Raw genomic sequence first — 27943 nt, forward strand, 5'->3', positions numbered from 1 at the left:
CACCTGGAGGACAGGGACACCAACACCTGTCCCCAAACCCGGAACAGAGACGGCACCCAGGGAATATGTCAAATAACAATGTTAACGAGGACAGGAGAAGGGAGAAACCTGTGGCTATAAGATTTAGGTTGAAAAAAAAATTACCTGTTTCTCCATGATGTTGGAGGCAAGGGATAGTTATAATTTAATTGTGCCAAAGTTCACGAATTTGTTATTACCTCCAAAATAATCCTTCCAGAACATTTTATTAGCTCTTGAGTAACCTCCCCTCCCCCATGGATGTTGGGGATGATGGAATGTGAGTGGAAGTCACAGCCAAGGCCCTAGGAGACACCATGTGTTTCCACTTGCCCTCATGCATTCCAGTGATCCACCATGAGAAGAGCGTTCCCCAGGCAGCCACTGGTCCGGGAAAATGGGCCAACACATGGATTAGACATGAACCCCACCTGCTGCTTGAATCAATGGAACCATGCTGTAGCTTGAAGCAGAGCTGCTCCGTCAGTGCCTGCTGAAATGAGCTCAACCACAGTCACCCTGAAGATGTGAGCAAGAGGACAAATGCTTGTGATTCTAAACCACTGTTTCAGGGTGTTTTGTTACGCAGCTTATTGCTGCAACAGCTGACTGTTATAGTTTCTGGGCTGAAACCCCAACCCGTATTCCCCTCTGGTTGAGTGTATTTCTCTCTCTACAGAGGTCGAATGCTGCCGTGGGGTCCTCGATGCACTCACCATCCACACCATTATGTAGGAGAAGGCTGCGATCCACAGAGTGGAGGAAGCAAATGTCACCATAAACCACTTCTCCCAGCGGGGCTTGTTGCAGTTGGGTACAGTGAAGTATAAGACAAAACTCAGTGGCCAGGTGAACACCCATTTCACTGTCTCCAGTTTGCCAGCTGGGAAAATAAAAAAAAGACAAAACACACACACACACAAATCAGTCAGCTTCATTTCTCTGCTTCACCAGCTCTCCGTACTGCATTCCTTAGGCACTTACATCTTAACTGATGGCCTGTGAAAGAAACCTTACTATGTTGCTCTTTCCCTACAAGACACAAATGGCTTTTCATCACCAACAAAACCTGACGGACAAAACCGAGCAGAATACCAGCCTTCTCTGCGGCCCACCTGCTTGGTAGGTCTCCACAATGAAAGGATGAGTCACTTCCGAATCATACAAGGCTGGGGGGATAGCTTGGCAAATGGGGCCAGGAGCAAAAGAATGAGGAAGATTTGCAGGACACAAATGGGTGAGGGAAGTGTGTGGGGGTAGAGGTTTGGGGGGCGGGGTGTTGCTAGGAAAACCACCAGTTGGCCTCTGCTCTCTCTTCTCCCCATGGATACATAGGTCACCATAGCTTTCCAGATTGTAAGGCGTCAGTGGTCATAGCGCCATCTACTGGAATCTCTCAGCATCGTCTGTCAATGCACTGAAATTGTGAAAGATGATTTGAAAGCTCTCAAGGTTGTCAACACAGGGCACTGAGTGTTTGTATCCTAAACGGATGTGGACTTACAAATGAATCATTGTTTTCTATTTCTCTAACTACCTGTTGCCATGAATAAGACGGCGGATTTGTCAGTGATGACCTGATCCTCCCATCTCTGTGCTGCCTGAGGACTATGACTCAGAGACACCCATACATGCTTATTTTGGTCACTATATGATCATCATTTCCTTGTTGCCTTAGATTTGAAAAACATATTAGTTCTCGTTTAGCCTTTATAACCTCACTGCTTCAGTGCTAACTCACCTCCGGAAAGAACTACGCATAGACATATGTACTCCCTTCTTCAATCGCAATCTCCTCTTCCGGAAAGCTCCCTGTGCCCCCTCCTAGTCATGCTCCCACCTGCGACCACCATAGATTAATCTTTCCTGTTCTTCAACTTCAAATAAATAAAATCATATGTTTTTTTGTCTACCTTCTTTCATTCAGCATGTGTTTTTTGTGTGTGATTCATTCATGTGTAACTGATTCATTCCGTTTAATTGCTGTGCAGTGTTCCACCCTGTGAATACACCGCAGCTTGTTTATCTATTCTCCTGTGGATGGGAATTTGGGTTGTTGCCAGTTTTCAGGTATTACAACGAGAGTGGCTATGAGCATTCTTGTACAAGTCTTTTTGAGGCATGTTTTCATTTCTTTTGGGCAAAGACCCAGGAGTAGAATTGCTGAGTCACAGGGTGGGTGTTTACTTAACTTTATAAAAAATTACCAAACAGTTTTCTAAAAATGATTGTACCATTTTCTATACCCACCAGACATAAGAAGGTATTTTTAAATTACATTTTGAACAGGGACTAATGAAAGGTTTAACAAAATTTATTTCATAATTTCATACCAGTATCCAGCACTTATTTCATTATATTACTTGCCAGTCTCCAAATATTTTCTTAAAACCACAGAACAAAGTTACACAACATCACTTTTGGCTCCCTGGTCTCCCTTGGATGGCAAGGTCGTCACTAAGGGAAGAGTGGGGCTCCGGTGCCCACTTTGCCTGAATCAAGTGTCTCAGTTACTTACATCCCCTAAGTCTCAGTTTCCTCATCTGTAAAATGTGGACAGAGCAACACTGAACTCACAGAGTAGCTGGAAGAATTACATGGGCTATCAGGATGGGGCTGGGACAACATAAGTTGGCAGGAGTCAAAATCCTCAGAATCATTCTTGACTCTGCCCATTCTCCCATCCCCACACCAACCCTGCAACCTGCCCAGGGCACCCTCAGTCTGCCTGCAGCTCACAATTCCCACGGCCTTCCCCTGGGCAGGCAGGCCCTCCATCCATGACCTGGCTGAAGACCCGAGTTCCTAAGGGACTCACTGCTCCTACACTTGCTCTACATCTGTCTGCTCACCATCAGTAGCCAGAGGAGAGTCTCAAAAAGTAAACTGTTCTAGAACCTTCTACTTGCTTCTACTGCCCTCAGAGAAAAATGATATCTCCCCACCATGGCTGACAAGGTCCTAAATGATTTGGCTCCCATTTACCACTCTCCCTAGTTACACAGCCCCCTGCCCCAGCTCTCTGTCCTCAGACACACCAAGTTTCTTTCTACCTTCGGGCCTTTGCACCTGCAGTTCCCTGTCAGGCAGTCCACCGTACAGCTCCAATGTTCCCGGACCCTGCCGATCACCAATCTAAATAAGACCCTCACTACTCCACTTCCTTCCCATCACCTTCATTTATTTGCTTCATAGAAAATTATTTCTGTCTGAAAGTATCCGGTTTATTTGTTTCCTCATTTGTTTTCAGTTGCCCCAAACTAGAATATAAACTCTATAAGAATGAGTGTTTTCTCAAGCCTGCTCAGTACTGTACTTTAAATGCCATGAACAGGGCAGGGCATATATCACATGATCAATATGTATATTGATAATATTGACAGTAATAAAATTGCTATGAACAATATAAGCAGACAGACCAAAGAATAGTATTTGTGTGAGTGTGTGTGTGTGTGTATGTGTGTTTTAAAGGTATCCCACTCACAGGTGCAGAATAGAGCAAAGAGAACAGATTAAGAAAGGGGGCGTCTTTTCCGATTAGCAGCATCTTGCTAGATTTCGGGGTTGGAGACGGCAAAGTGAATGAGGAGAACATTGAGACTGTTTGGCTGGATTACAAAGCAAGAGGACTGCCTGAGGATTTGTTTTCTGAGGGGTTTTCAAATGCTGCAGAATCCAGATTATGGCCAGATTTTTGGATCCCAAATGCATCCTGGAAGTCTGCACGTCCCTAAGCCCTGCAATGTGGTAGTGACTTATCAGTCTGGGGGCCTTGGCATCCCCTACTGGACGTGCAGTCTCCCAGATGCCCTCCCAGGGAGAGAGAGTTTAATATACACACCCAATCCAAGTTACAAAGAAACACATGAATGAGTCGAGAAATGACTTCAATTTGGCTATTTGTCATTCTTTAGAAAATAAAAACGATAAGAAAAATGAAGTCAGGACTTAGGACTGCAAGGGCATAGCAATGACGTTAGGCAAAGCTAGCAGCAATGTAAGCTAGCAGCAATGTAAGCTAGCAGCAATATAAGCTAGCAGCAATGAGTTTGAGTTTGGTCTCTCGGCTGAAAAAAATGTTGACTTCACACTGGGAAGACATTATATCTTGAAAACTGTTTTCACTGTCATCCAAAATGCTATAGATGCTTTCTTTGAGTTACAGTTCCATTGTAAGAACAACAAATTTAAAGCAGAAATTCAAGGTATACCTTTAAATGCAATATAACAAATATAACTTCTTGAATAAATCAAGCGATGCAGAAATGTGTGTTTTCAATGGTTTTGAGGAGCAGGAGTAGTCCACCCTGCCCCTCTGGCCAGGCACGCCCAGGTCCTGCAGATACAGCAGCAGTTGAATGAAACAAAATTCCCTGCCCGCAAACCTGACGCACCAGTGGGTACGTGATTTCTCGAATATCGGCCAGCAAATGGGAGATGGAGCAGGGACTCTGAGCATCCCCGGTCAGTATTGCTGGCTCTAAAAAGCAAATGACTTCTTCCCAAGTTATAGTTCTTATTAAGCTTTTTTGGACACTTAATTCTATTGGATGGAGAAAAAGTCATTCATTGCTCAGTATTTTAGACCTAAAGTTAAATATATAAATTTGTTCTAATCATATAGGCAACTAAAAGGTACATTGTTTTAAAATAAAAAAGCAGAGAAAATAAAAAATAATCCCAACTACAAAAACATACTTATATTTTGGTGTATTTCTTTTCATTTTTTAAAATGAAGGTGTGTATATCTACATGTACATGTAAATGTTTCTGTTTTTCTCAGTCAATAGTAAGGCTTTCTTCACACAAGAGATAAGAACATATGTATAATTTATATGTATGTATACATATATAGATATACTATGCATAGGTGTCCATTATATGTATTTAATCAATACATGTATACATAAAAACTCAGGTATGTTAATGTGTGTATACATTATGTAACATACAATACCTTAAAGATGTGTATATACATGTATATTAACACACAATATATTAAATTTGTACAGTACACATACAAACATGTTATATGCATAGATTAATTATATCGATCATACATGTGCATAAATATATGTACATGCACCTATATTCATGTATACACATATAAACAAACGTGTCATATCTATCCCTATATTTATAGACTCCCACATAATTACTTATTTGTTGATTATATCCACTCAAGTCCTGGCGAGAAGAAAGCCCTGCAGCTGGGTAACTGGAACAGGGGTAGCCTGGCCGTCACAGGATCAAGAGAAGAAAAATGTGTTCATTGTGTGGACGGACCTTTCTCAGGCCAAGGGACCTTAGCCTGAGAGGAACCCCCAGACTGTCCTTCTGGCTCCTCGAGTGCCCTCTGCTGGCCTGAGGCCCCCTCAGGCTGCCCTGAGCTGCGAGGAGGCCTGCCTCAGGGAGGCCTGGCTGGACACAGCCTCTGAGCCTCGAATGGAAGTTCCTGGCTCCAGGAATGAGATATCTCAGCAGCTGGTGGAGGAGCACTGAGGCTTGTAGTTGGACAAGCCATTCTCCATTTCAGAGGCGGAACCCGGTGCAGAATCAGGCTCCCCTAAGCCTCAGAAGGACTGAAGTCACCGACGTGTCTCCAGGCCTCCAGCCTCTCCCTCTCCAGGCGTGGCCTGTGGACCCACAGCACTGGCATCACCTGACGGCTCATTAGAAATGAAGACTCTGAGGCCCCGCCCTCCTGAGTCAACCTGCGTTTTGTCAAGGAAGCCCTGGTGAGAAGGGCCGGTGTACAGGAACTTGGGACCTGCTTGCTCGGGGCCCTGGGATGAAGCAGGGCCTTGGGACGAAGCAGAGACCCCCGGGTTTCAGGCCCACACAGAGCACCGTTTCTCCTCTGGGGCCTCTGGGGTCGGTGCTTGTGAAAGATGCAGGGGCCTGAGGTGGGTCTGAGCCCACGCCTGCAGCCAGGTCTCCTGTCACATGAGGAAGAAGGAACACGGCTGGAGGCCCTGGAGCCCCTTCACCTCCTTGGTTTCGGAGATGAGGAGACACCTCACACCACAGTTAGGCCTGGCACGTACCTCGTCCAGGTGGGAAATGTGGACACATGATCTAAAAGGGCCCTTAATCCCACTAAGTAATGAAGTCACGTGTGGGAGCTGGACACCCTGTCTGGTCTCACACACGTGTCTTTAGGTGTCTGCCTGGAGGGATGTACTTGGGGCTTCTGGGAGGCCAACACAGTCCCTGGCCCACTGCTTCCTCACTCAGTGAATGACTTTAGCAAAATTAGCATTTCTGGAGCTTGGTTAGGAGCTGCCAATGGCAGACTCTGAAACAAGGGCTGGGAGGTAGGATTCCAGATGGGCAGCCCCAGTTCTGTGCCCTGACTCAGGAACTTCCATGCAGGGTGGTTGGCTATACGGCAGAGCTGAGCTTGGTCACAGGAACCCTCCCAAGCAGAAGGGGCAGCCAGGGAGATTAGAAAGGTGACAAGGACCCATCACACTGTTGCTGGTTTGCAGATGGAAGGGCCACATGACCAGGAATATGGTGGCCTCTGGAGCAGTGAGCAGCCCCGGCCCTTAGCCAGCAAGGAAACGGGACCCAGCCGTGCCACCACAAGGAGCAGACATCTGCCGGCAGCCCGCATGTGCTGGGGCCTCCCGGGGCCTCTGAGATGAGTTGCTACCTTGCCCACACCTCCATTTTGGCCCGTGAGCCTCTGCAAACCCAGCCAGGCCCTGCCAGCCTTCTGACCTACAGAACTGAGAGCTATGCAACAGCTGTCGTTTTACGCGGCTAAACGTGTGATAACCTGCTGTGTGTGCAGCAACAGAGAAGGCACACAGGAGTTTACAAGGGATGAATGGAGTGTCTGGTCCTTTAACATGTTAAGTGCCCAGCTTGTTTTGTCTTCCCGACAGAAAGTATAGCGTCAGTCACTGGTGACTGACTGGGCACTTAACGTGTTAATCCTTAAAATGCCTTTGTCCTGGCTGATAGGGAAGAAAGTTGCCAAGAAATACAGTGACAGGTGGCAAAATGGATCAAGACACAGTCTATTTTTTTTTTCTATCAAGATTACCTACTGCCGGGCCGGCGTGGCTCATTGGTCAAGCATCACCTAAGAACCAGGAGGTACGATTCGATTCCTAGTCAGGGCACATGCCCAGGTTGTGGGCTGATCCCCAGTGGGGGATGTGCAGGAGGCAGCCAATCAACAATTCTCTCTTATCATTGATGTTTCTTTCTCTCTCTCTCTCTCTCTCTCTCTCTCTCTCTCTCTCTCTCTCCCCCTTCCTCTCTGAAATCAATAAAAATATATATATTTAAAAAAAAGAAAAATAAGATTACCTACTGACAAATGGTGATTTAACTCTGGCTGGGCAGTTCAGGGGGTGGAGCATAGGAATCGGGGTGACGTTTTCTAGTTAGTTTTGGTAAGTACTTGACCAGGTTGAGCTCTCAGGAGCCCCGAGACTTGCTGTCTCCTGAACACAGAAAGGAGCACACAGAGACCTGGCTTCCGGCCCTGAAACCCGGCTCTGAAGCTCCGCCTCCATGTCCCACCACGGAAAGGCCTTTCAGGTGGACCAAGCAATCCTTCTGCAGAGTTTAAAGTCCTCCTAGAGATTCAATCCTCCAGGAGAAGACACACACACGCTAATTAAGCCCCACCCACTTGACAGTGAAAGTGAGTCCGACCCGTGCACACTTTCCTGAAACAATCGGAAGCTTCTGGCAAGTCTAGGAAATGGGCAGAATTCTTTGGGCTCGGTCCTCCTGTCCCACTAATGGGTGGGGTGGGTGAGGACAAGGTCACTGGGAAGGACAAGTCTTCATTGGAGGCAGCAGTCAGGGGAGAAGGACACCACCCTGTCTTGCTCCTCCCCTAGGTACCAGAGGGGTGTCCTCAGCCAGCCCACTGGGTGAGGTTTATCCGGGCCAGGATGCTCTGTGCCCAGGTGTGCATCTCCTGTGGTGCCTGCCCTGGGAGCAGGAGGTGCTGGGAGAGGAAGCACCTAAATGGGGTCAGGGGCAGCAGTGAGAAGAAAAACAAAGGCAAACCGGGAGGGCTGCACATGTACCCAGGGCTGGCCTTGGCAGGACAACCCCCTGCTCACCCCTGCCAACCGTAACAGGATGGGTGAAGGTGGGTGGAGTGCCACTTCTCGTGAGCCCAAGCTGCTCTGCTGACACGCCTGGGGCATGTGCTCTCCTCCTTAGCACCAAAAGGGCCACAGAGAAGCTAAGAGAGGGACTGCCTCCGCAATTATAAACTTGGCCAAAGACCCTACATTGCAACCAATGAGCATGTGTTGCCGTCCTGCTCATCTCTGGACCCTCACAACAGTCTTGCCTGCTGCAGATGTTGATATAAACATTTCTATGCTCATACAGAGATATTTATTTGAAATGAGTGGCAGGAAGATAATCAAAGTAGAGGGTATCTACTCAGTGGCCTTAAAAGAGCCCCCAACCACAGCCCAGACATAGGACCTCTTACAGGGAGGGTCGAATGGTGTGTACGGTCCTTCGTCATCCTCCTCATCCTCCTCTTCCTCTTCGTCATTCTCATTGTGCTCGTTGTCCTCGTTCTCATTCTCTGTCTCATTGCCAGCCTCGGCAACAACGTCATCCCTCCGGGTCCCATTCACGCCCCTGTCTGGGGCGCTGCTGGGCCCTGTCCCATTCTCCACGGTGTGTTTAATGGGGATTTTGATGGCCACTTCGGATTCTCCGTTGGTGTAAGCCCTGCTGTTTATCAGTCTTTGTCTCTGGAAAGAGAAAGGCACATTCTTACCACGGGAAGATGGACTGTACGTCCCTATACCCGGAACAGCAGCTATTGGGATTTCTTCCAGGCAGCTGACAAGGAGATGCTTTCAGAACACTGCAGACAAGTCTCAAGGGATTCCTCAAAGTAATAACCAACTCAGAAAACCTCCTCTGGGAAGAAGGATTAACCTTCATTCCAACTGGAATTTGTAAAGCGCTTTAGAGGAAAATTCCCGTTGCTCAGATGTGTACTTCTTTTCTATCAGGGTTCTTGATCCTCTGTGCACTGTGATGTTAACTTTCTTCTCCAAATTTTAGGAAAGCCACACAAATGTGTTTGTACTAGTGTACCAATAAGGCTGCTGTTCCAGAGAAAGGAATACATAGGAAAATTCAGGTCAGAGTCTCAGCATTATTTTAAAGCAATTTTGGTATGAAACTACTTCTGTGCAAGTTCATTCACACGAGGGAGCTCCATTCAACTGGGAGATGTAAAGAAAAAGATACATAGAAAAGGATCAGAGAGTTTTTTTCTGTATAACTGGGAGCCGGACCATGTCTGTCAACATGTGGAGGGAGGAGCAAGGACCAGGATGCACAGCTGGCCCAGCGAGCAATGATGTTTCAAAATGGCTGAGGGATATTATTGTGTTGAATGTTAAATTAGGTGCTGCTACTTTCAGACCCAGAAACTTTCTCTCCTTCCTAGTTTCCCATCCCTGTCCAGCGGCAAATGGCTTGTGCTTTCCCAGATACCTCATTGATCAACATGCGACTGGCCATGGAGAGTCTGGTCTTGGGGGGAAAGTGGCTGGTGATCATGATTCGAAGTCCAGCCTCAGAGAAAGACAGCTGGTGTGGGTAGGCTGACAGCAACTCATCCACCATGATCACTGACGCTTTGCGGTGGAAATTGGCTAGGGAGATTAAAAACACAAAATAAAAATATTGAGACTAGGAGCTGGAAACAGATATTCAGTCAGTCTTCCTTTCCTTTCTCTTCTTTCTTCCCTCTTATGCTCCCAGTTGTCTGTCTGTCTCCCTCCCTCCCTCCCTCCCTCCCTCCCTCCCTATCTGCCTATCCATCTATCCACCCATCCAGGGAGGGCTGTAGTAAGCAAAATTTGGGGAAGAAACAAAGTCTGCTTTTTGGGGATCATTGATAGCTCTTTTGAAATGATGAAACAATTTAAGCATCATTCACTGACAGAAAAAATGAGTGATAATAAATAAGAATTCCTCCTTGTCCTCAAAGAAACACCCCCCGCCCCCCAATAACTCAGATCTGGGGCATAACAAAGACCCCTATAATCTTTAGTAAGCTTTTATGCCCTTCAGATGCCAACAGTGTTCATACTGAGAGGTTAAAAGCTGCAGACTTGACTTTAGTGTTGAGTGGAGGACACGGTGGAGAAATGGACACACTGCTGCTGCCCAGCCTATGAGCAGGGCTGACAGGTGGGCGAGTGGCCACGTTACAGAGGCCCAAGGCCCAAAGGAGATGTCAGGCAAATCTTATGTAACGATTTGCTGACTGGCTGGAAACAAATTTCACCAAGGCCCCTCTCTAGGAATGTGCAACATGAGCACATAGCTCACGGGTACCTAGCCACGGGCCCTCTCAGGGCTCACTCCTGTTTCCAAGCCACTAAACCATGAAATGATCGCTGGAAACACTAAATAATATTAGGTAGCACTCTCTGCCTCCCTAAGAGTATTCCTTTTATGGTTATAAACTACCCAGAGAGAAAAAAGTAAATGATATCCTCATGTGGGATGGCACTGAATAATCCTAAGTCTTTAGTTAAACATGCACATAATTAGGAAAGTCTACCAACTGGTTGATTTTAAAATTCTCATAATTACCAACAGATTCCAAAGTCAGGCATACATTTGAAAAGAACCTATAGATTTACTAGTTTCTTTTTTGCTTTTTTCCTGCAAAGCAACCATATGGGATCAAGAAGAAATAAGCCCATGTATTTTAAGGGGAAAGTTAAAAAAATTAAATAAAAAACGAAGCATATTCTAGGCAAAAGTAATTGGTAATTTTTGTGTTCCTCTAAGACAGTGATGGCGAACCTTTTGAGCTCAGCGTGTCAGCATTTTGAAAAACCCTAACTTAACCCTGGTGCCGTGTCACATATAGAAATTTTTTGATATGTGCAACCATAGTAAAACAAAGATTTATATTTTTGATATTTATTTTATATATTTAAATGCCATTTAGCAAAGAAAAATCAACAAAAAAAATGAGTTCGTGTGTCACCTCTGACACGGGTGTCATAGGTTTGCCATCACTGCTCTAAGAAATAACATTATTGGAGAGCATTATATTATTTGTCTAAGTATATAAACTGATTAACAAGAATCTATTAAATATAAAAATTACTTAAAAAAAAAGGTCATTGACTATATCATGCTGCACCTTGGAAACTGAGGTAATGCAGCCTGGAAGTGAATTTGGATATAAAAATGTACTAATGACAACTATCATTAATGAAGTATTTTACATACTTTATCTCCTTTACTCATTACAAAAATTATCCCCATTCTGCAGAAGAGAAAATTGAGGCTCAGAGTGATTAAGTGACTTGCTTCATGGTCACACAGCCAAAATGTGATAGAATCAATAGCTCAAAACCCATGGTCTTCTCTCCCTTACTATTCTGTCTTAATCACCTTGTATCACTCCCAGCAAATGTTTTGCCCAAGAACTTGCAAGGGGCTTTCTGAGTCAGCGCATCACCAGGTATGAGCCTGCCCCAGGCTGTGGCCAAAGGGAGGGAGGGAGGACAGGAGCCTGCTCTCCCGCAGAGAGGCAGCGCCCTCTCCAGGCCAGCTGCAGTGCCCCCTGTGTGCTTACTTCCTGGGCACAGGCTCTCTCCTTGGTTACCTTTCTTGAGTAGCACCACAGTGGCGTCGCAGTTGCTGCTGTCGTCAATTTCGGCATTGCTGGCCAGGCCGTTGACCATGTTTCCAGCACCTTTCGTCCTCCTGTCGAAGCACTGATGTATGCAAGCGTTATATCTGAGCAGAGCAACAAGGGAAGAGAGCCCATCAGCATTCGCTGTTCCTCCATTCCCCAACTCCCACCCAGTGTCCCTGCCGTCTGGACGCAATAATAACAATAATTATTGTTATTGTTAATAACAATAATTATTATTGTTATTATTCTGTCATTGCAGTTCCCCTCATAATATACAACCTGCCCCATTTTCCAATGTAAGGATATGTGAACATGAAATCAACTTTCCATAAACAAATAGTGACAAACTGCTTTCTCTGCAATCTCTTCAATGTCCATGGGGGCACCTCTGAGACTGAGCTCCCTGACCTGAAGTCCATGCATGGAAGGACGCGGATGAGACTTAGTGGGATGGCCACGTCTACCTTCTCTGGGCCATGTCTCCAGGGCTTTTGCTGTCAGGGACACCTTGCTGGGGAAAGGAGAAGGTGTCTCATCCATGCTGCTACCTGGTGTGTCATGGTCTACGTGTGACAGATTGGCTGGCACTCTAGGTCTCTGTCTGTCTTGGGTTTCCTGAGGTCACAGATTGGCATCCTGTGATTCTCTGTTATTCTTATGCCATCATTTTTCTTTTTTGTTAATCCTCACCAGAGGATATTTTTCTGTTGAATTTTAGAGAGAGTGGAAGGGATAGAGGGAGACAGAGAGCGAGAAACATTGATGTGAGAGAGACACATCGATTGGTTGCCTCCTGCATGTGCCTTGACCCAGGCCGGGGATTGAGCCTGCAACCGAAGTAAGTGCCCTTGACTGGAATCGAACCCAGGACCCTTCAGCCACTGAGCCAAACCAGCCAGGGCTTCTTATAAGAGGCAGAACATTACTACTGCGCAACCCTAAAGCAATAATGGAGTCAGATTTTGAGCATCAGTGGCTGCCGAGATCACAGAGAGACAACATGATTGCTGGTTGGAGGATGCACCACCACCTGGGACACAGTTTCACCTGAATCAGGTTGATGGAAACACAGAGGAAACACAGAGCCCAGAGGGGCAGGCCACACTACACCAATTTCCAAACTGTGGACACCTCTGTGGAGCAAGCAGTCCAACTTTGTTGAAGAATAAATGGAAAGAAAAAAAAAAGGTAAACAGAGGGGGAATTTATAGATGAAAAGAGAGCCAAAACATGGAGCAATTAATTGTAATGAGTGGATTTTATTTGGATTCTGCTTTTTAAAAGTATTTATGACCTTTATAAGATTAAACTAAACCTATAAAAATGATGTTTAAGAGATGATTGCAAATCTGAACACTGATTCGATCCTCAGTTCTACTGAAAATTAGCATTAACTTTAGGTATGATAATAATGTATTATGTTAAAAATCTCATATACTGAGATTTTTATGGATGAATTGGCCTGAAGTCTGAGACTTCAAATCATAGAGAGGAAGGGAAATTGATAGGCGTGTGGATGGAGCAACTGTGGGTGGCTGGTGGCTGGTGGTGAGCACATCGGATCCATCACACGATTCCAGAGATTTTCAACCTTTTTCATCTCATGGCACACATAAACTAATTACAAAATTCTGCGGCCCACCAAAAATAGATTATATTTTTTGCCAATCTGATGAAAATAAAAGGTATAATTTTGATTCACTCATACTGGACGGCTATTGTGTGGGCATTGCCACTTTTTATTTGACAATCTTTTGGTCAGTGCCCCTGCCTAAATAGTCAGGTATTGCATGTTTAGAAATTCTTGTGGCACACCGGTTGAAAAATTGCTGCACTATTCTGTTAACTTTTGTCTATATTCAACATTCTTCTTAGTGAAAGATCTTTCCACATTGTAGACTCAACAAGAGTGCCTTGCCCAACTAATAGAGCCATGTGGGAGGGGCACTGTTCTTGTCATCTTGACCCCGAATCCATTCTCCACATAGAAATACTGACTTGCATGAGGGTTTGGTGTTAAAGTACAACTCTGTGTTATATACTTATTTGGATTTGGGTAACAGGATACGACACTATGGATAGTACAGCGGGGCCTTGACTTACGAGTTTAATTCGTTCCGTGACGGAGCTCGTAACTCAAATTACTCGTATGTCAAATCTTAAAGTGAACGAGTGAGATACGTGATGCTGGGCTGATGTTGTGGCGTTCACTGTGATGTTCGCTGCGCCAACTAGCGGTGGGGTATCTGAAGCTGGCTCGTAACCCGAATTTTAGCTCGCAACTCAAAGCAAAAAATCAGCCGAGAGATGGCTCGTATCTCGAAAAACTCGTTAGTCGGGACACTCGTAAGTCAAGGCCCCACTGTATTATGAGAACTTCCTTGAAACCAAATATTGGATAGTAACTATGCTGTCACACCCCATCCTTACAAAAAAAACCATTGAGGTAGGAAGTATGATTAACCCTGGTTTGTAGAAGAGGAAACTGAGATTCATAAATGCCTGAATAGCTTGGCCGAGGTCCCCATGCTAGTCAGTGGCGGAATGGGGTCCGCAGCCAGGGTTTGAAGTGAAGGACTTGGTCTTCGCCTCCGGACCATATTGCTTCATCTGGGGACCAAATCCCAGAGGAGTGATGCAGAGGTGCAGAAATCAGTCCTCGCCGAGGCCAGGTGTGCCTCATGTTCCCATGAGCTTTCTGGCCAAAGTAAGTGGCTCTTTGACTTCCTGACAGAATGTTTAATGTCATTTAAAGCCACCTACCCAGGAGGCAGCTGAGGACTCTAATATATGCCATTTTTAACGGCTGCCGCTCTGTTTTATATTTTTAATTGAGTGTTTTAAATTTTGTGCTTGCACCCTGAAGCTACTTTATTGTGAAGCATGCAATTTTATAAATCAGATTTTATAAAACCCAATGATTAAAGCCTCTGATTGCAGAGGGGGATGGCTAAAGAGCAGAGATTTCAATTTAGAACTTAGGGCCAGGATTTATGGAGAAAATCCCGCAAGCACAGTGGCCGCCATTCCAGGTTTTATTTGTCTCCTGCTGGTCCGAACAGCTGGAAGGCTAGTGAAGCTGAGGCATCAGCAGAAACACACCTCATCAGCTTTCACACTGGGTATGGTTTGGAGGAGAGGAGAGAAATCGTTCACTGTGTTCTCTTAACGTCCACATGCCCTGCCAGCAGCCCACGGGCTTGGTGATGGCCTGGCAGAGGGGTGCAGTGGTCACAGGAGGGGACTAGTAAAACCCCTCAACCCAGCTTCCCTGTAGACCAGCTTTGGTTTTGAAGACCTGCTTATTCTGTGAAGCTTCCAGTGAATTCAATGTGGGACATGCTTTCATCTAAATTCAATTCAAAATGCTAGAGTTGCTGGGCATATAGCAGACAGTCAATTCTTTGGAAAAACGGACCAAAATGCCTTTTCTAAAAGGAAGAAAAGGGCTCTTGACTCTTTGGGAACTCAAACTTAGAACCACAGAAAGTAAAAAAGAGAAAAAAGAAAGGGTGAAATAAATAAAAACCAATGAAGAAACACACGTGTATTGTTGAGGCCTGTCCACTGTGACACTGATTCCCTAATAACTTTGCTATTTTAGAGAAAGAGGAGCAAGATGGATGCTCCCATCTTGAATGGCTTTTCCTTTGAAATCTAGATATGTCAGAAAGCCTTTGGGCCAACTCTAGTTTTTGTGGGAGCCCACCTCTTGGTATTTGTAAATGAAAGGTGATTTTTGTAAAAGCCCCTGATTTCTTGGTCAGTCATCTCATGGTTACTCTACACCATGACACTCTAGAGAAATGCCTTCTTCAGGTAACAAGACCCAGACATTGGGTCTGCACTGACCACGGACAGCTCCTGAGGTGAAGCCTGGACTCCCCATTGAGTGGTGGGTGGCAGGCCTGCAGACATAGGCAAGCCAGCTCCTACCTTCACAGTTCAGGTGACCTTTGCCAGAGGCCACACTGATTCCTCTGAACGGGGCTCGCAGCCACTGGTGGCTGGACTAATTACTGTCAGGCCTCAGAGCAAGGAAACCTTGACCTGCCAGTTCCAGCCTGCTCCCTGCCATGTCCAAACTGGCAGCTTCTGAAAGCCTTCGAAATTCTTGCCCCCTGAGAAGGAAATCACTCCTGCGGTCACATATGCTGAGGAAAGTATGGGCTAATTTAGAATAAAAGAAACTTTTCCCATGGGGGCTGGCAGCTGCAGCACCGAAGATCTCTGTACTATTTATAAGCTCCTCATCCCAATGGGACTTGGCAAAATGATGAACCAGCAGGTTCACAACCCTGGTGCTTACATTTTACCTTCGAGTATGGGGAACATTTGCAGGGCAATTCATATATATATATATATATATATATATATATATATATATATATTTTTTTTTTTTTCTTCTTGATTTCAGAGAGGAAGAGAGATAGGAACATCAATTATGAGAGAGAACTATTGATTGGCTACCTCCTGCACACCCCATGCTGGGGATCGAGCCTGCAACCTGTGCCCTGACGGGGAATTGACCTGTGACCTCCTAGTTCATAAGTGGATGCTCAACCACTGAGCCATGCTGGCCGGGTTACAGTGTAATCCTTGATATAAATAGTAAGCTATCCAAACTCTAAAAGGGAAAAAAACCATATAATGTGCTGGGTTAAAAATGTATCCACAAATCCTCTTCCTTTCACAAGGCAAAGCAGACCCTTTGAGTGTGGACTGCACTTAGTGACTGGCTGCTAATACACAGAATATGACGAAAGCGATGGCCTGTGATTTGTGAGACTAGATTATAAAAAGCATTGTGGGGTCCTTCTTGCTCTCTCTTGGAGCTCTTGTGTGTGGGACACTCGAGTAGCCTTCAGGAGAGGCCCATGGGGTGAGGAGCTGAGGCCTGCAGCCGATAGCCAACATTAACTCACCAACCATGCAAGCGGGCCACCTCGGAGCACCATCAAGTAGATGACGGCCACTCTGGCCAATCTCCTATCTGCAATTTCATGAAAATCCCTGAGCTAGGACCCTCCAGTCAAGGTGCTCCTGGGTGCCCAACTCTCAGAAACTGTATGAGATAGTACATGTTTGTGGTTTGAAGACACTAAGTTTTGGGATCATTTGTTACACAGCCCTAGATAACCAGGCAAATAATGGAAGTCCATAGATATTTCAACCATGGTTTTAGTCATCTCTTAATTAGCTCTGGTCCCTTCTCTCATCCTATATAGAAGCATAAGTAATTAAGTTTTACCTCCTTTCTTGTTATGAAAGAGAAAGAAGAAATAGCCAAAACCTAGGTTGCCAGGCCTTGAAGAGAGCTTTCTCTTGAGAGATTTCTCAAATTAAACTGAAGCTTTGATTCTATCATTACACATGGATTGGAAGGGTCTTTTCTATGGCCACTACCAGAGCTGCAGTGATTCATAGCAGTTGCCCAGGGAGCCAAATGAGCCTGTGACCATATGCAGCGAAAGCCAGCCAGATCCCTGACCTCTCCCCTGTTCCTCTTTCCACATTATCACATATGTTGAATGTAGAAAACAGTCTTGGGAAGGAAACTAAGAAAGCATTTTACTTACTTCATGATGACAATGTAGATAAAATACATCAGCACAAGGACTAAAGACTCCCACCTGTGTACACACCAAGAAAGGCTAGTTAAAGCAAGTCACCATAGGCAGATTGCAACACACCAGCCTATTTTTAAAAATGTAATTAACGTGAACGGCAGTAAACCTGCCAAGCATGGCAAGGATAAGGCAGACGTGCAGACTGCTTTCAAAGATTCCCCAGTCGAAGATGTTTTCCGGACTGCATACAGCTTTCAATGACCTTTCTCTTTTGTACTTGAAAGGGAAATAAATGCTCCTTCCTCTGCTATTCACTTGCCCCAACTCCTTCCTGGAATGCAGCAAGCCTTCCATAATATTGCTGAATATTGGCTTATCTTTATAAATCTGTCCACAGCTTAATTACTCACTAAAACTAGATATATTTACCAAAAGCAAATGAGAGGAATGGACAGGTACAACCAAGGAGCAAGGCATAAGAAGAGAGAGAGTGGGAGAGGGAGGGAGGGAGGGACCTGGCAGGGAAGATGCCAACAGGAAAGATAAGAATGAATGAGTGGGGAAATGGTCAAAGGAAAGAAACAAAAAATAATGAAACCCACTGAAATTTACCTTAAAATTCTGATAATTTGAAAACTTCCATTGTCTTTATTTTAGTAACTTCAAACTGAAAAAAAAGGGATTTTGATATCTAGGCTTCCTTTTAGTTGTAGAATTAAATTAACCAACCGAGGGTGTAATTTTGGCTTCTAGAAAAAGTTTTTATAGAATGGTCTATGAAGAAATTGTAGATTATTCCTTTCCTTCCTTTTTCCTTTCCTTGTCTAGAAATTGATCCTAGATAAATATGTGGTTAAATTAAAAAAGAATGCACATACAAGGGTTTTTGTTGCAGTGGTATTTATAAAAATGAATGGTTGGAAGGAAGCAAAATGTTTATATACATACTAGGGGCCCGGTGCACGAAATTCGTGCACTGGGCGTGGGGGGGGGGGAGTGTCCTTCAGCCCAGCCTGCCCCCTCTCACATACTGGGAGCCCTCAGGCGTTGACCCCCATCACCCTCCGATCGCCTGATCGGCCCCTTGCCCAGGGCTGACGCCTCCGCCAGAGGTGTCAGGCTTGGACAGGGGACCCCCATCTCCCCCCGATCACTGGCTCTGGCCCCCGCCCAGGCCTGAGGTCTCTGGCCCAGGAATTATGCCTGGGCAGGGGACCCCCATCTCCCTCTGATCGCTTGCTCCACCCCCCGCCCAAGCCTGACGCCTCTGACCCAGGCTTCAGGCCTGGGCAAGGGGACCATCATATCCCCCCAATCCCCTCCGCCCCCCACCCAGGCCTGATGCCTCGGCCAGAGGAGTTGACCCTCATCACCCTCCGATCACCAATCACTGGATCGGCCCCTTGACCAGGCCTGAGGCCTCCGGCAGAGGTGTCAGGCCTGGGCAGGGGACCCCCAGCTCCCCGCGTTGCAGGCTCCGCCCCTGCCCAGGCCTAACGCCTCTGGCCTAGGCGTCTGGCCCGGGCAGCGGGGACCTGCAGTGGCAGCGGGGGGTGCCGTGATCGTGGGCTTCGCTTTAGGCCCAGGCAAGGGACCCCTAGCTCCTGGGACTGCCAGCTTCGACTGTGCCCAGCTCCCATCGCTGGCTCCACCCCTACTTCCTGCTATCACTGGCCAGGGTGGCAAAGGCGCCTGATTCTCCGATCATGGTTGGGGGGCAGGGCAAAGGCGGCCCCAGGGCTGCCTTTGCCCTGCCCCCCAGCTCTTAGCTCCCCCCTGGGTTTCAGATCACTATCAGTGGCAGGGGGCTTCTTCCTGCTTTCCCTTTCGCCTCCCTGCATTGTGCCTACATATGCAAATTAACCGCCATCTTGTTGGCAGTTAACTGCCAATCTTAGTTGGCAGTTAATTTGCATATAGCCCTGATTAGCCAATGAAAAAGGTAGCGCCGTACGCCAATTACCATTTTTCTCTTTTATTAGTGTAGATGTTATGGTAAGTATGTTCATACAATGGGCTACCAACAACAGTTAAGAATGATTATTAAATGCCTATCTACTTATTCTAGAAAGTGCTTGTGATGCTACTGAGAGAAGAAATCAGGGCGTCCAAATCCCTTGAACTTCTGCTATGTATCTTGGCTTCTCTCTTAGCAAACATTCTCAAAGGTTTGTTACACTACATTCCAGCACCTTTCATTTTCTTAGTCAAACTCCTATATCCGTCAATGCAACTCTTCACGGATGAAACTCTTGTCAAGGGCACCTGCACCCTCCATCTACACAACTCCAGGGCCGGTTCTTTGTCATCCTGTTCAACTTCTCTACAGCATCTGAGAGTTACCTACCTGCCCTCCTTCTAAACACTCTGCTCCTGACTTCCAAGAGGCCACACTCCTAGTTCCCCTCCTAATTTCTCTTTCCCCAGCCCCTTTGCCTCCTCCATTTCCTCAGTTCAGCCTCTAAATATGGGACTCTCTTCTCTTTTTACCCACACGGTCTCCCTAGGTCAGTGATGGCGAACCTATGACACGCGTGTCAGAGGTGACACGCGAACTCATTTTTTTGGTTGATTTTTCTTTGTTAAATGGCATTTAAATATATAAAATAAATATCAAAAATATAAGTCTTTGTTTTACTATGGTTGCAAATGTAAAAAAATTTCTGTATGTGACATGGCACCAGAGTTAAGTTAGGGTTTTCAAAATGCTGACACGCCGAGCTCAAAAGGTTTGCCATCACTGCCCTAGGTGATGTCATCCTGTTCTATTGCTATGAAGACCAGTTGACACATCTACCCCACGCCTCTGCCCAGCTCCAGGTTCATGTATCCAGCTGTGAGTATGGCCTCTCCATGTAGAATCTCAATGCATCTCAGACGGAATTCTTCATTCTTAGCTTCATTTTCCCCTGAGCTTTGCCATCTTAGTACACTGTCCTACTCCCTGCTCAGTCACGGCCTCAGTCTGGAAATCAGCCTGGAGCCCTCCTTTACCCTCACCCATGTCCATCAGGACTCTATGTCCAGATGTCTCCTCTCTATTGCTACCTCCCTAGTCCACCTTAACTCTAGCCTCCGAACTGGCTTCCTTGATGCTACTGGGTCATGTCATTCTTCTGCTTAAAATTCTTCAATTGCTTCCCAAAGTTCTTGAGGAGAAAAAAGGTGCAAATCCTGGTTCTGTTTTCTTCCTCTCCAAATCATCATGTGCCCTGTCTTGCTTCACCATACTGGCCTCCATTCATTTGCATGTTTCAAGCTTTTTCCTTCCCCACAGAGCCTTTCCATTACTGCTTCCTCTTCCTGCAGTGTTTTTCCATTCATTCCTTGGCTGGTCCCTTTCATCCTACAAATATCAGCTTAAATGTTGCCTCCTCCAAGAAGTCTATCCTGCCTACCCCTACTTCACTTTCTATCACGAGACTTTGCTTATGTTCTTTAGACCTCTGATCAGACTGTGATTCTTATTTACTCATGACTTATTAATATATAATGCCTGTTTGTCACAGTCACTGGATAGCAGTTTTCACACCTAGCCCCTACCTCAGCTATATGGTTTCTCATTTTCAGACACTTAAAACAGACCGCTGGACAACTGATTTCCCAGCAAGGACACACCTCCTCTTCCCCTCAGCTCCTCTGTGCAGGGTGGAACTACTTCCAAACATCGCTTTTCAGTTGCAAGATATTTCCAATGGCCTGAACAGGGCTCTTATCTTATTGAAATCATTGAAACCAACATAGATGCGGCATCAATTTATTTGGGAAAAGTGAGGTTTTATTCACAGCATTCATTTTGAGAGAAGAGATACCCAGGATCTGAAGGGAGTCATGTAATTGCTGCAATACATCTTAATAGACTCAGTGAGGGGTCACCAGAAAATGAACCAACATCAATGATGTCTTTGTTAAGTTGAATTAAGTCCAGCACCTTCTAAAGAGTTATACTCTCCAATTCCTTTAGATCTTTCTGATTTTTCACTCTAAGCAAGCCCTTTCATTGCAATATTCGAGTAAGGTTCTCTTCTGTCACGGTCCAGGGATGCCCATGACATGGGGGTTCCCTGATTCTGTTGACATTTCAGGTTTGCTTTGTTGTGCTCAGATTCAGGGCTCACCCAGGGCTCCCCTACAAAATGCACCGGGTTCTCTGAGGCCTCTGTGCTGCTGCATCTCCCATTCATTCCCTCTGCTTTTGGGCCCGATTGAGTGTCTGATGATCAAGTTTTGGCTCAATGATCTTGGGGTCCCTCCCCGTGTCCTGTGCATGTCTCCAAATGACTCTTAATTACATGTCACCCATCTGCCTCCCCTCTAGCCCAGAGAGCTCAAGAGTTGGGTTCTGTGTTATGTCTAGTTCTGGAACAGAGCCTGGCACCCGGAAGGTGCTCAGGGAACAGCTGTGGAATTGACTGACTGCCTGCACACCTCTCAAAGCTCACAGCTCTCCTCCCCCTCCTCCCCAGGATGCTCTTCTCCATCTGCTTCTGAACACAGCCCACCCGCTGTCCTCGGAGGACCTGGTCCTGTGGTATGATCTGGGTTTGTTTCTTCCCTTCCCCCAAACTTCTGTTTTGAGCCACCTTCAACTGGCCCTGATTCTCCTGCCAAAGAATGTTTTCTCTGTGTTGGAGGGCCAGTCCTTGTTCTTGCCTGGGGGGCATGGCTCCACTTCCCTAACTATGGTCCAGAACAGCGAAGGCTGGTCTCCACATGACACAGGTGGACAGTCTCCAGGTTGTGTTCTCAGGCTCTCCTTTCTCTCCCTAATTCACAACCTGAGGCTCAAAGGAGAAATGAAAATACCACCCTGGATGCTGTCATTTTCTTGTTAGACCTTCAGACTCACTGAAGCCACAGTTTAGATTCCTTCTGGCAACATCGTGGGCCTTGCTGAGCCGTCATCATGGATTCATGGGCCTTGCTCTGCAGGCTGAACATACATCCTAACAGGTGGATGCTTTGTACTTTAAATGTCTTTTGCGGCAGGTACATAACTAGAAAGCACATAACAGATACTCCTCTGCCTTTTGCCTGCAAATCAAACCCCACTATGTTGAGGCAGCAACTCTTCAATCTCAAGGAGGGTGGGCCCAGTCCCAGGATACATAATGATTTGTCTAAAATTATAATTCCATTCTCCCTGTCCACTTACTGGTCAAGGCAGACCCAACTGTGACCAAAGAGATGCAAGGTAGACATAGCACCTTCCTCCTTCTTGCCTTCAATCCAAACTTGATGGCTGGACCTGCGGCAGCCCTTTTGGGACCATAGGAAAAGGCCAAGAGAAAAGGAGAGCCATTGCCCACCCGCATCTGGGGTACTTGCTATGTAAGAAACATAAACCAGCATTTCTTTAATCTGCTGCCGCTGGTTTTTCCTGTTACTGCTACTAAAAGCCTTCTGAGTATCACCTGTCGGCTAAGTGTGACTCACTGCAGGCTGCCGCTCAGAGCAGCGAAGGAACCTCAACTGTGTACGACGGTGATACTGTCCTTGTGTATTTGTATTTGACGAGGTTCATTGCTTCCTAAAGAGAACTCTAGTTTCAAATGAAACACAAATGAAGTTCATTTCCTTCTGCAGATTTGGGGTAGGTTGGTTACCTTCCTTGAAACTTCTAGACAGGCTGGGAGGTTTGGCAACAAGGAATGGAATTCAATGTTTGCAGTATCACTGAAATATGACTGTGCTTTCATTGCACAGATTGATGAATCTGGCTTCAAAGGGAGACATCAACTCTCAGACACACCCTCTCAGCAAAATAAATGCTCATGGTTGGCTGGGTAATAAGGGCTGAGGTGTGGACAGTGACAACTATCTTAAAGTGCAATATAATTTTCTCTCATATGAGGAGCTGGAATCCCTGGAATTTCCAAAGCAGTTATGGGCCAGTAGCGCAGACATGAACTTCTCAGCCTCACTCACGTGAAAAATGTTCTTCGCCAGCCCATCCACATAATAACAGTAATAGGCTGGCATCTGGAAATAATGTTGTGGAGCCATGAAAGCCTCCCTACTTCTTTCCTGAAGCTATGCCTGTGCATGAGTTATAATGCGGACCCACTCCAGGCTGAAGAAAACACACTGGGAATTTGCAACTCACTTATCTGTGGCCTCCCATCCCCTTCCTCATGATGCCACGTACAGCAGCCTTGCTGCAAGGCTCTGAGTTCTACCTGAGGATGGGGTCACCTGACATCACAGGGGGGTCAGCCCTGGGAATGAAGAGGAAATAGATGGTCCCTTTCTTGCTCCATCCCATCTGAAATATCTGGAAAGATGTTCTGAGGGCAAGGACTGAAACAGGCTTCGCATGAACCCTGCTTTCATCTCCCCTCCATGGTGGCCATCAGCAAGGCCAGGGAGATGCAGCAAAGAGAGCTCCTTAAGACCGACAGACAGCAGACCTCTCCCGAATCTCCTTTCTGAAGGATTCCCGCACAAAGGCAGAAGAAACATTTCTGAGGTAGACTGTGATCCTAATGTTTGTCTTTATGACAGCAGCGACACTGAGCCACGTGTGAGCACTGTTTGCTAAGGCAGAGCGGTGGCTGTGCTGCCCCTGCCATCAGTTGCAGTGAGAATCTTTTGCAAGGACGAGGGGGGAAATGCCACCACTGCATCTGGTGACCATGTCCAGATGGGTCCCATGAGAAGGTTCTCCCTGACTTATTGATCTCTGACCTGATGTGCTCCTGGGTGTCTCAATCCCTTTCAGCCTATTGATCACTGTTACTCAAAGAGGACCTCCTTCTTATTTTTTATGGGTCAATATAGAGGTTATGTATGTGTCTTAAAGCAAGTTTTCCAAGCTATGTCCTCCTCACCCTTCCTGGACAGAGAAGAGAGTTGGCAAAAGTATCTTAATGCCCTGACCTAGTGTATAACATTTTCTGTCAATGTGACCAGTTCTCCCTGTCCCCACTTCCAAATTCTGAAAGTCACAGAGATACCCCAGGACACAGAGATGTCACTCTAACAAAGCATTAGCACCCATTTTGCTGGGAGGGGAGCCTGGCAAACTCTGTGCTTTGTTTTCTAGTTCATTCTTAGCTTTAAATAACACAGTACCACCTCTAACTATTCCTAAGATGTTATTTCACATTACTCTACTTCTATAGATCAAATGTTTAAAAAATAACAAGAATGCACAACACACCCAATTTCCATTTCCATTTCAAATAGATTTGACTGCTCAGAACCCATTTCAAAAATGGGGATTTGGAGAGTTGGCCCAAATACAAATGTTCCCAGGTATTTAATTTGGGCAATTTTTAAAAAAATCTATCCAAAACAAAACCCACTGACTTTTCAGAGCTCTCAGATCTTCTGAAATGTCAGGCAGAACTTTAATGGGTTGGAGGTCACTGAAGCGCCTCCACCTCTGGGTTCTGAGGCAGCAGGTGGAATATGCCGACAAGGTCTGGACACAAGTTGAAAAGATTAGTCAGGTCTTTACTATGGCACAGCCAATGGCTGAGTGCAGAAAGGCATAGCTAAGTCACGCATCTAACCTGGAGGACGAAGACACGGGATGTTAGGAGTGGAAACCCACCACCTAGCCCACGACAAGATCTTTGGTCTGTGCAGCTAATGTAATTCCTTTCTGGAAGTGGACAGAGGGTTCCCGAGAAACGCTAGCTGTTCCAAACTGTAATGACATGACCCTTTCTTCCTTAAACCCTGAATCTGGTCTCCCATGTATTTGGCTCTGCAACATAACAAGGAACGTTGGAAGGGAAACAGAGGTACTTACCAGGAAACTTGTTCATCGTAAATGAACTGTGGGGGGAAAAAGTATAGATTAGACACGCACATGTGCACGCATGCCCAAACACGCATGCTTTACGACAGGCTGCCCTTGCTGCTGGATTGGTAAGAATTGGGGTGGGGCTGGCCTGGCACACGAAGCTTGTGGGCAAGCTCCCCTCCTTGCTGGTTTAGTCTGTGGCTAGTGTTAGTGGAAGGAGGTGCTGTTGGCAGACTGGCGTGGACACGATGGGGAGGGGAGAAGCAATCGGTCATCCCATCCTTCCTGCAATTTCTGTGCAACCATGGATTGTGAGGGAAGCATGACTGGCCTGCTGTGTAGAGCAGGACGCACTGTAGAATTTTACGTCCGGAAGGGATGTAGGCGCTTGGCGGGGGCTCGCACACACCCGCCACTCTGGGCCTCCTGTGAGACGCGTGCCTGTCTCTGTGCACGGTACAGCGCCTTCAAGCTTCTACACAAACATCTGGAATTCTTTGTACTCAACACCTCTCTTTCAGTTGACCTATATCCTTAGAAGAATTTACTTTCAAAGGAAACTTTACATCACAGCCAGAAGCAGAGAATCAGCATCAGGCGCCACCACGTGCAGAGGGTGAAGATACACGCGTGACAACAGTGACTGGAATCCTGGGTGCCCAGGCTCTGGGTCACAGGCCTGCCCTTTTGTTGAAGAAGGAGGTTAGCAAGGGTTGAGCAGTGGAAGACACACAAGTACCAAGTGGAGACTTCTGACCAGTTAGGATCCAAAGAGAATACATAATAGGATTGCATTCATTTAAGCCCCAGACCATATATCATCTAAAATCATTTCTCCTTTTGGGGTAAAAAACCAAAACAAAACCAAAAACAAAACAAAAGCAAAAAACCCCCCCAAAACTGGTATAATTTAAGTTCTTTGATTTCAACAGGAAAATGGAGTCACAGAGAACATGAAACATTGTTGTGGGGTTGCTGAATTTGCTGCGGTGTTCATTCTAGAACCCAGACCTGGCTGCTAACGCAGTGTGCTCCACCTGACTTATCTGCCCAGACAGCACATTGCTGAAACGAAATGGGTGCACCTGTCCTTCCTTCAAGCAGGAGCCGAGGGCTGGTCGCAGCTCTTCCTTCCTACACTCGCTGACATGACTGCTTGGAGTGTGATCACGACTGAGCGGCTTTTCGCTCAGGGGCAGTGGCCAATGGGAACTCCAAGGTAGACAACTGCAGGACAGGCTGGGTGCACAGTGTCATTCCTGCAGGGAGATGATGAACTCCGCTCGTGATGTGGGCCTGGCTTCTGTCCCCAGCGACTACAGTGACCATCCGTTGTGAGACGCAGAGGAAACCACCACAAAGACGTGCAGGGTACAGAGCAGAGGCACGTCAGAGGACCCTCCTCCCAGGCCCCCGGAAGCGCAGAGAGAGGGGTGAGGAGAAACGGGCACACTCATTTGCAACTCGCTCTTCCTCAGAGACATGGAAAAAGATGTTGGCTCCGCCAGGTCGGTGACTCTGGTCGTTGTGATCAGTGTCAACAGAGTGACAACAGAGTGACACTGGATGAAAGTGTCAAACTGGAATGGGAAGGGGACTAAGGGGGTGAAAGGAGCGATGGAGTGGCCCGGGCTGGATGGTTTGGGATCCGCTCTCGGAAGGCGGTCACGGATGCTTCTGTACAATCGCTAGCTTTAAAAGAATTGCTTTCAAGAAATCACGGAACAGAACCAATGATTTAAGTTGGAAAATGTTTTCTATTAATTGAAGTTAATTCAATATCAGTCTAAGCAGTGGGCTGGAGCAATCAATTCATAGCCACTTAGAAGGGCCCTGGATGCTGGTACAGGGTTTATTAGAGCACCAATTTGATTTCCATCTCTCAGGGAAGGCAGGCCATCCTCTATAGTAGGAAAGTAGCTTTTAGGAAGCCCTTATTATGTGTGATTTGACTGACATGGGGGCACAGAGCAATACATCTTTAGCTGTTCTTTCAAGGATCATACCAATAAAAAAAAATCAGAATGGAATAAATTGTACAATGGATCCCAGACCGAGGACAGAATTTATGGGAGAACCATAAATCAGAAACTACGGGGCAAATCTGGACAACATAGGACATGACACGCAATTAAGGATGGAGTGTTCTGGGCCTGACGTCCAGGTAATACCTGTGGCCAGGGAGTGATGGGGGAATATGGTTCAGAGAGGCGGACAGAGGAAGAGAAATGCAGATGATCTGGCTAGAGTACTAACAAGTGGTGCAATGAGGAGTCCTCCTCCAAGTAACAGATGCAGCCATGTCTCACCCCTGACCACTCAGCCAGGAGGCCTTCGCTGCCCTGTGGCTAATAAGCACACAGTGTGGTTGATACCCCATTACTTTAAAAGAACTGGATAAAAAAGCGAGAAAGGACTCAAAAAAGAACAATCAAATGGATAAAAGGAACTAGAAACCAGGCCTTTATAGAAATCTAAGTGGAAATTGGCTTGTTTATGGTGAGAGAGGAGGTGGAAGGTGAGTTATGAGCCGCCTCCGAGCATCAGATGATCGTCACTCAAAGGCTGAAAATTAGGACATCGGCACTGGCCACAGAGTGTCCCCCCCAGGCAAGTACATCCTTCAGAAGTGTTGGAATCAGCCTGTCTGAAAACTCTTAAAATGACAGGGCAGGAGACTCTCACTCGATGCTGCTGATGGTTAAGGAATGGATTATTCCTTACAGATTTTATTTTATTCTTTTAAGACAAGTGTTGCATATCCTTTTGTATCATCATGCTCTCTCTGTGACTAAAAGAAGACAAAATAACTTCCCCCATCCCTTCCAGCGGTATTACTAGGGTAGGAGACAACCCGAAATTAATTTTATGTCCTGTCTGAAACAAGAAACCGCGCCCCAGTTCCACCCAGTGACCACTAGATGG

At 46.2% G+C, this 27943-nt stretch overlaps 1 protein-coding gene across 1 annotated transcript in view; it reads right to left on the reverse strand.

Annotated features, from left to right (window-relative positions):
- The window catches only part of SLC24A3 (solute carrier family 24 member 3), a gene marked incomplete at its 5' end in the record, with an annotated part of 473546 nt that overhangs the window by 27106 nt on the left and 418497 nt on the right, over nucleotides 1-27943 (reverse strand). The window contains 6 exons of the mRNA XM_081097217.1: nucleotides 735-901; nucleotides 8495-8765; nucleotides 9523-9683; nucleotides 11663-11796; nucleotides 17275-17328; nucleotides 25025-25050. Of these exons, the coding sequence (XP_080953343.1) occupies nucleotides 735-901; nucleotides 8495-8765; nucleotides 9523-9683; nucleotides 11663-11796; nucleotides 17275-17328; nucleotides 25025-25050 (813 nt within the window). The remainder of the gene's footprint in view (nucleotides 1-734; nucleotides 902-8494; nucleotides 8766-9522; nucleotides 9684-11662; nucleotides 11797-17274; nucleotides 17329-25024; nucleotides 25051-27943) is intronic.

This window comes from Myotis nattereri (genome assembly GCF_964212035.1).
Source record: "Myotis nattereri genome assembly, chromosome: 8".
In the NCBI taxonomy this organism is placed as follows: domain Eukaryota; kingdom Metazoa; phylum Chordata; class Mammalia; order Chiroptera; family Vespertilionidae; genus Myotis; species Myotis nattereri.